The sequence below is a fragment of the Euprymna scolopes genome, chromosome 36, assembly GCF_053919585.1.
Source record: "Euprymna scolopes isolate OS-2025 chromosome 36, ASM5391958v1, whole genome shotgun sequence".
Lineage (NCBI taxonomy): Eukaryota > Metazoa > Mollusca > Cephalopoda > Sepiida > Sepiolidae > Euprymna > Euprymna scolopes.
Genome location: NC_136517.1, coordinates 84,686,543 through 84,696,522, shown reverse-complemented (window position 1 = coordinate 84,696,522; position 9,980 = coordinate 84,686,543). Strand labels below are relative to the sequence as shown.

General features: G+C 32.0%; 1 protein-coding gene across 1 annotated transcript in view; it reads right to left on the bottom strand.

Annotated features, from left to right (window-relative positions):
• Nucleotides 1-1,207: 1,207 nt before the first annotated feature.
• Nucleotides 1,208-9,980, bottom strand: part of LOC145260650 (uncharacterized) — a 69,998-nt gene continuing 61,225 nt past the window's right edge. Inside the window, exon 2 of the mRNA XM_080118987.1 lies at nt 1,208-2,007. Coding sequence (XP_079975113.1) covers nt 1,453-1,986 — 534 coding nt within the window. The 5' untranslated portion in view covers nt 1,987-2,007 and the 3' untranslated portion in view covers nt 1,208-1,452. The remainder of the gene's footprint in view (nt 2,008-9,980) is intronic.

The following is a 9,980-nucleotide window of genomic DNA, read 5'->3' as shown; positions in this document are numbered from 1 at the left end:
GCAAATACTGAACTTAGTCATTTTTTTATCCCTCATTCACTGTGCACTCACGGGGGACCACGCATGCTTCGCTTGTTTTTCTTTTTTTTTTTTTTTTTTAAATATATTTCATGTGCCGATCTTAAGGAGCTTGTCCCTGTCTGCATTTTTTTTTCTCAAAATCGTCTTTAATTTTATTTCTTCCAAATTTTCAATTTTATTCCCACCGAACAATTTTGAAAGCAGAAGAGAAATTTATATTGCCTTTGGTAACATGTATTTGTTGGCAGATATATAAATCAAACATGGCTGACATCAAAAACGCAATGAAAGTGCAAACATCTACATGGACTTTACATCAGACATCTATAATGGAGCATTAGTACCGATTGAAGATTTCTGCTTAGAAATCATAAAGTTTTTTTTAAAATACATTTTTACCCCAAACAAGGCACATTGTCACTTTGATGTAGGGGGGGGGGCTATTATCAGGGACCTAAGTTGCAAGGGAACTATGTAGGGAGTTTAGCAGCAAGACGTCTGTTCACATTGCACTTGAACTTCTGCATGTCAGTACCGTTGGGGAAGCAGGAACCCGGAAGAAAATTCCAAAGTCTAGCAGTTCTGGGGAAGAAGCTATTAGAGTAGAAGGCTTTCTTACATCTAGGAATCTCTACTGTGTAGGGGTGGGACTTCGCTGTTTGTCGGCTTTGTTGGGGGTATTTTCGTTGAGGGGGCACAAGGGCTTGTAGGCTTGTAGTTCGTCGGAGCATCCGCCATTAAAACACTTGTAAAACAATTAACTAGATACCTCTTTTATCAGTGGTGATATGACCTCCTAATAACGTTTGTGTTTAAAACCTTTGTAAAATTTTCATTGCTGGCTGAGATTTTGTATAAGCAATATTGCCTGAAGAGGTCTCTAGTTATTAGTAACTGGCTGACTGAAACATACTCATGAATATGTAGCTACATATTAATACTTGTGTAAAACAAATAAAAAGCGTATCTTGCCCAACTTCGGTATTGAGTAGTATTGCATTAACCTCATTAAAACTTCATTGGTTGCTTCACCTCCGAAAAATATTAACCTGGAATAATATATATATATATATATATATATATATATATATATATATATATATATATATATATATATATATATATATATATATATATATACAGGGTGTCTCAAAAGAATGTATCCACACTTCGAATGACGAGAAATCCTTTATTTATGAACATACAATGAAATGGAATAGCTTCGAATACAGAAGATTAATGTGATTAAAGAATCATGTTCGAAATTTGTGGACCAACTAATTCCTGAAGCAAGTTAAGATATCTCTCACCAGTGACAGTTCCGTTAATAAAAAATGGCCCTATGATGCCCAGTGCGGATATCCCACACCGCACTGTTACTCCTGGCAAGTTTACATGGTGTTCAAGTGTTACATGAGGATTTATAGGACCTCAGTATGTGCAATTATGGCGATTAATGGTGCCATTTAATTTAAAGGTTGCCTCATCGTTCCACACAATTTTGTGGGGAACCCCTGCATCTTCTGCACATTTTACCATGTACCATTCACAGAATTCGACTTTCCGGTCAGGATCGTCTTCGTTGAGAGCATGAATTAGTGTCGGAATGTAGCATTTCCAGTGCAGACGCTTCATGATGCGATGGACGCTATCTTTTGAGATGTGGGTTTCCCGAGCAATTTGTCGAAGTGAGTTCTGTGGTGATCGAAACAGTGTTTCCTGCACCTGCTCTTCTTTTCCAGAGCTCGTGGATGTCCGAGGTCGTCCAGAACGTTTCTTGTTGATGTTCTGGATGGTTCCATCTGCTTCAAATTTCTCTTTGATGCGAGCAATGGTCCGGCGCGTTGGTGGTGGTCTTGCGAATTCCCTTCTGAATCGTCTTTGCACTTCAATGGCGTTTTCTGTCTTCCAATAACATTTCAGGACAAACTTCCTCTCTTCCAAGCTAAGTTGATTTCCTGCCATGCTGTGGTTCACACCTCACACCTGCAACACAAAAAAGACAGCATGTTAGCAACGGTTAAAGTGTGAGTACATTTTTTGAGACACCCTGTATATATATATATATATATATATATATATATATATATATATATATATATATATATATATATATATATATATATATATCAGCCCCTTTTAGAAACTTGTTTCTTATCGTTGAGCACTTTCAGTTGAATTAAAGTCGGTCAATTCAGCTCATATGTGCAGATCATCATATAATGATTACATTATTTTGACAGATGTTAAAAAGCATTTTAAAGTTAAAATTAAAAAAAATAAATAAAAAGCATTTAAATTCAACGGCATTTCTCGCGATTAAAGGTAGTCGAATGGAATAGGTCCTTGCTAATGAAGCCAGGGATTGCTTATGTCGCCGGGTTCTAATCTATCAACTGGTGTTAATCATGACACCCTGCACTGATGATTCCCGAAAGGATGAAACACTAGTTTCTGTAGGTATTTAATAATTATTAATTTAATAATAATAATAATAATAATAATAATAATAATAATAATAATAATAATAATAATAATAATAAACACTTTTACAATGAACAATATGGAATCCATTTTCCTTTATCGTTTTCCTTTAAAGGAAAATGGATTCCATATTGTTCATTGTAAAAGTGTTTTTTCAAAACGTCTGATGGTAGGCTGTTCTTGCGAAAATTTTCGAACGATATAGGGTTTGAATTTGTCCGAATAGTCTTGAAGCAATTGGAACGAACGATTAAACACATTATTTGTTGCTATTAATACATTCTTTGATGTCTTGGTTTTGTTAAAACGATATATGAATGCTCAATTACAAAATATGGTAATTTTGAAGCTTACAATTTAAGTCATCTCATTCTGACTTAAAATTTATTGGCATATGAACGGTTACCGAATTATCAATTATATAAACCCAATAAAATTCGGAATACTATGAATAAGATATATATATATATATATATATATATATATATATATATATATATATATATATATATATATATATATATGAATATGATAGTTTATGTATATGCATGTCTATTTATTTATTTTATTTATTTTCTAATGTTATTGTTAGTTTTAAAATTATTTTGTATCTCTATCCTAGGGTAAATTTTATCCTGTGAACACAGTTGTTTGCTATTTCTCTCCTACAGTTTAATAGATGTTAAGGTTCTTTAAAGTATAGGATAGCAAATTTTTCCTGAAGTCATAATCTACATGGATCGTCTAGATCTATACATGTGTTTGCTTGTCTTACTATATTCCATTCGACTACCGGCGAATATCCGCTTTCCTTGAGTTCCCAGTATTTGTTTGCTAGCGTTGTTTTCATACGATGTTTTTATTATTGAATGTACTTTTGTCATTATATCGAGTTTTGAAATCCAAGGAAGTCATACCTACGTAATATTTCTTGTTATTCGGGTTTTCTTCCACAAATATTGTTGCCTGGTAAAGTATGCTTTTGGTTAGACATTTACTTTTGAAGTGACCAAAGTGTACGGTGTCTACAGTTGCATTTATCTTGTTCGTTATTAGTATTTTTATTTTTATTTCTAGTATGGTTGCTATTGTCCGGAGTTGGTTTATTATTATTATTATTATTATTATTATTATTATTATTATTATTATTATTATTATTTCTACTAGTTACATATGTGTTTTTTGTGCTAGTTTTATTTTGTGCTAGTTTTATTTTTGTCATGATGCCCACTTTTTTATAGTGTTTATTTTGTTGTTGTTTTCATTGCTTATATTTAATATTTGGTTATTATGTGCTTTAATTATCATCTCTAAATTTTCGCAGCTGCTGTAGGATAACTTTAGGGTATTTTATTGAAACTTTTGTGCAATGGATTGGTTGCAGGAAAGTGCTTTTCGATAAGATCTAGAAATTTCTTATCAAGTTTTGTTTTTAACATTTGATTGTATGGCGCCGTATATCAGATTATATTTCTTTTTCTTCTATTTTTACTTTTATTATAGTTATTGGTGTTTCGTTGCTTATATTTCATATCAATATTTTTGTATCCACTATTTTTTAGGGCTGTTTAATAAATATTGGTTGGACTGTTAAATACATTTTCATCGCTTGAGTTATTGCTGAGTCTACTTACGATCGAGTTAGGAATCTGTTTTATAATTGATGGTGGGTGATTGGACTTAGGGTTTACGTATATTGGATTAGGGTTATCTTTTAAGTATGGTTCATATGTGTTTTTATCTAAATTTAACGTGAGGTCCAGGAAGTTTGTTATTTTTATGTTAGCTAATACGTTTACTTTAAGGCCTAATTTTTTCATTTCCTTGTGTATGATTTTCTTAAAGTTATCTCCCTTGACTTTGTTGGAGTATTTTATTATAGCTAGTCCATCATCTCTATATAGGCCGATATCCGTAGTATCAAATATGCTTGTGAGGGTATACAGAAGGAATAATCCCACAAGATCTGATGCCTCTGCAGAATCCCGGCCACTCATTGCTAAATCAAACGAATTTGTTATTTTAGTTTTTATCCAATGGTTATTGTTATTTATTAGAACTGATTTTCTACATTATTTATGATGATGTTGATTTCATCAGTGTATGCTTCAGTAAATTCTAGGGCAATGTTGAAAAGTTCTTCTGATATCGAGGGATATCGAACTGTATAAACGTACATTTATCTTTGTTTTCTATATTTTTAAACCAAGTGATTACTTCGGCAGTATTTGCCCACTGGTTTAATTCTAGGTCTTATTTGATTTATTTGTTTGCTCCAGAAAGTATTGCTTTGCAAATTCTACCTATTTCTGGTTTAGTTGGGTTTATCAAGCGGGTGCTGGGATTATTATTAAAGTCACATTTGTGTTCTTTGAGCAGAATGAATGCCTCTTTAGGTTTCAATTTGCCAACTTTATCGCTAATTTTTAATTTATCGGTGATTTGTTTTCTTTCAGTATTTATTATATCTATGTAGTCGCATTCGTTTGTATCCAGTTTCTGTAGTTTTTTGTAATGTTTTCTGTGATTAGTTTGCTATATTCTTGTTTATCTATTTTGTAAAAGTTTCTAGTTTTATCTGCTTTTACAAAGATTTTATTAGAGTTGTTTATGTTTCTAACGATTTTGTGTAGTTTCCGTTGGAAATTGTTGGGTTGATTGTGGAATTCTGAGTTTTTAATTACGTTTAAAAGGTCATTTTCAAAGTTTATCAAAAGGTCTACTGCTTTCGAATTTTTTAGGGTTTTAAAACCATAGGATTCTTTTTTGTTTACGTTTTCATTTTTAAGGAAGAAATTTGTGTATTAGCTCATCTGATTTTTTAATTAATTTAATAATATAGCTATGCTTGCTAGATGTGGGGATGGTTTTAGCGATGTTTCGAAATCAACCCTTTCCATATCTATTTTTGGTGTGGTGAAATAAATTCTTTTGAGAGTGTTCAACTGTTTCAGGAGCTAAGTATAACTACTCCATTTAATCACATGAATTAATATACGAAAGTATAAATTTATGCGTAAACTTTAAGTATTTACTTCAACGATGCTCAATACGTAGGTAAAGCTAGCTCTACCTACGTATTGAGCACTGTTGAAGTAAATACTTAAAGTTTATGCATAAATTTATACTTTCGTATATTAATTTATGTGAGTAAATGAAGTAGTTATATATATATATATATATATATATATATATATATATATATATATATATATATATATATATATGAAATAAAAATTACAATAAGTTTACCAAGGTAATCAAAATGGTAAATTTAAAATATATTATAAATATTAAAGTGCTAATATTTACAAGTAAAGTAATCTCAACCAGATGTAAAAGCTCAATAAAACCGAAAAGGAAATAGAGCTTATAATATGAACAAATGATTAATAAAACATGTTAAAAGACATATTGAAAAAGAGTTAAAAACATATTTAATTTTAAAAAAGGAAGCACAAGATAAGTGGATAGTCCTTTTTAAAATTAAATATGTTTTTAACTCTTTTTAACATGCTTTATTAATCATTTGTTCATATATATATATATATATATATATATATATATATATATATATATATATATATATAACTACTACATTTACTCACATAAAATTAATATACGAAAGTATAGATTTATGCGTAAAATTTAAGTATTTACTTCAAAAGTGCTCAATACGTAGGTAGAGCTAGTTAGTAATTTATAAAATATATATGGGGATTAAGCTTAATCGCCATATATATTTTATAAATTACTTACTATATATATATATACATATATATATATATATATATATATATATATATATATATATAGTGCATGTCAAATTATTAACGAAATAACATTTTTTTACCAGTTTTAGAAACTTACCGGTAGTTTCGTATAAAAAGCTTCGAAAACGTTGGCAATGCTGAGCTGCGCGTACTGTGAAATTTTCGTACAGTTCCGCACAATGTAAACCGCCTGCCATCGTAATTGTTGAATCCACGGCATTTAAAGTGTGTCACATTAATAACAAAGCAGTTTGTTTCGTCAATAAAATGGATTGTAAAGGTGGTTTGAGTAGTTCTGAAAAGAGTACTATTACAGAACAGCTAGCAAATATCGAAAATGACAGGAAAGTACCATTAAACTGTAAAGAACTTTGTCAAGTACCCTACAAAGGTATGTAAGGGAGCTGATAAAGGTAAATTTAGAGTTGTTTCACGCCGTTCTCTACTCCAAATTAAACGTGAAGTTGTTAAGAACCCTGGGCAGACAAGTCGAGAAGTCTTTGACTAAACCGGATTGTAGAATGTCTCGAAAAGTACTCGATGTCGCCTTCTGAAAGAAGTGGCAAAGTCTGTTAAGCCTGTGACAAAGCCCCCATTAAAGCAACATCACATACACAACTGATTGAAATGGGCAGAGGACAATATGAAAACGGATTTTTCCAAAATTTTGTTCACGGATGAAGTGCGTGTCACTCTTGATGTCCCAGATGGCTGGAGCAAGGTATGGGTCCTAGATGGACAACAACGTCATCGGCGTTTAAGGCGCCAACAAGGTGGTGGAAGGGGGATAATGATTTGGGCTTGGATTATCGGAGGTACTTTAGTTGGACCATGGAGAATTTCAGAAGGCGTAAAAATGACGTCAAATGCTTACATAGCTTTTCTGAATTAGCACTTTGAACCATGGTTGAAGAAGAAAAGGTTGACGTTCAAAAGAACCATTATTTTTATGCATAATAATGCTCCCTCGCATACAGTAAACAAAAGCAAAGAGCATATGCAACAACTGGGGTTCTCTTGGCTACGGAAGATGGAGTGGCCTGCGAATTCACCAGATTTTAACCCAATGAGAACCTTTGGAGTATCATGAAGTGACGCCTCTATGCAAGTGGACGCCAATTTAAGAGCAAAGATGAGTTGTGGGATGTTCTCCAAGAGGTATCGCGAGGAATAACTGTTGACGAAATCACAAATTTGACTAATTCTGTGAATCAGCGTCTTTTACAAGTCATTCCTAAAAAAGGATCGCACATCCCCTACTAATTATGTCAACGTAGAAATTTCTATGTAGTTATTGTGTTCTAAGACTTTTTCCTAGTTCATTAATGTTTGAAAATTATTTCAATAAACAAGTTATGGTTATATTGTGTTTTTCTCCCAACCTCGTTATTAACTTGACACCCTGAACTCAACAGATATTCCTATCTTCTGCCATAGTTTCGCCAATACTGCTTAAAACACTTTTATTTTCTGACTGGAGTAGCTGAACAATATTGTAAGCACCTTAAAGTTTCATGGATTTTTATTCACTCGTCCCTTAAATATTTAAAAAAAATGTAAACTTGTTAATAATTTGATACGCAGTGTATATATAAATCCTGATGATTGTATACACACGCGCACACTTACACACATCTTATTTCAAAATTTAAAGAACGCTTATATAACGGAAAACACAACTCTGATTTTCATATCACACATATCAAGCGTATTCCTTAGACGAACAACACACGCACTCTTTACCAACATTTTTTTCTTTAATTTACCATCATCGCGAAGGGAAAAAATGTATAAACTTCTGAGGATGGCGTTTATCGCCGAAATATAAATTAAAAAAAAAAATAAATATGCGTTTATTTTTCATAATATTGCGTTGTAATTTGGCTCATAAACGTATTTCATATGTATTTTATTTTAAAATTTAAACAAAGCTTATATAACGGACACCACAACACTAACTGTGTGTGTATGTGCGTGCGTGCGTGCGTGCGTGCGTGCATGCTGCGTACTTTATCAAGGCAAGAAGTATAAATATATAGATATATGTGGGTGTGGGAGTGCAGATGTGTACATATATAGATATATGAGTATATATATATATATATATATATATATATATATATATATATATATATATATATATATATATATATAGATGCTGAGTGCATGTTTATGTATGTGTACATGGGAAAAGGGGAAATCCTACCGAGGAAGGAATAGCGTCAATTCATCCGGATTTCCCTCAGCTTACCACCGGAAATTGGTTGCATCCGTTTTTTCTTAGTTCGTCATCGATCTTAAGCCATCGAGAAAATTTGTGGCGTGGTCCCTGACTTTGGTAGAGGCCATATTGTGGCGTATTGTCTATAGCTTAGAACAACACCGGCATTCAATATGATTCGGTGTCAACCCTTATTGTTTAGCGAAGGAAGAAAATGAAGGATATATATGTTACAAGAAAAGGTTCCCCTTCTAATAGTTTCTAGTTTGTGTATTCTAGTTTTCTATTCTAATAGTTTCTTCCCTCGATCAGCTAGACTTTGGAATTCCCTTCCTACTACCTGCTTCCCTGGCTGTACTGATATGCGGAAGTTTAAATGTAATGTAAACCAACATCTTGTCAATCTTTCTTAGGCATGGTCCCAAATAGTAGCTCCTTACGTCCAAGTAGCGATAAAAGAAAAAAAATGATAAGATTCTTAAAGAATAGAAGCTAGAACGCACCCTGTTGTTGTTGTTTGAGTATGTATTTCCATTTCTTTTCATAAATAATTTTATCAAGAATTCTTCATAAGTTTTGGTTTCGGTTTCGATTATGGCTGAAGGAACAAGTTATATATATATATATATATATATATATATATATATATATATTTTTTTTTTTTTTTTCATAAGTTTTTATTTCGGTTTCGATTCAAATCATATGGATATTTTTTTTCTTTTGTATTTTTGAAATTGCGACTTTATAACATATAAAAATCGATAGAACATTAACTCTATAATAATATATACGAAATCTGCAAGAATTAAAATATCATATTTAAGCCTACTTTACGACTGGGCTTTCATGCTAGCTTAGATAAATACTTTTGCAGGTTTAACAAAAAAGTTACAATAATATCAGAGCATCTCCATTTACACCGAACATCTACAGAATGCCAACATGAATATATTACATATGAATGAGTCTCCTGTGGAATTTCCACAGGTCCCACGAGTAAATAAATAAATAAATAAATAAATAAAGGTTCTTAACTTTTTTTTGAATTGTGGATCCATAGTGAAACATATTGTATAGTCAGGTGGATTGGCACCAAAACCGTCATATTACATATCGTGAAGTTGTTACAAGAAAAAGATCCCTTTTCTTGTAAGTAAGAAAAACATTAGAGAGACTGAGATTCGAACTTTGTAAGCAAGGTTCGGAAATAGATTCAGAAATGGAATGTGGAATTTCGCATTATTCGGTTTCACATAAAATAGTAGCTATAAAAGGAATTTTAACTGTTCAATTCTTTTTATGAAAACTGAATTAAAATAAGGTCAGAGAAAATAAAGGACAATGCAATTTAAAAATGTTGAAAAGTAGGTAATGAAAAAACTAGGAGTGAGAATTCTTTGTCTGCAGAAATAGTTTGGAAACATGTGCGAACCACGCATGTTCAGGCCACGTGGGACGATCTCGTTTTTTGACACACGTAT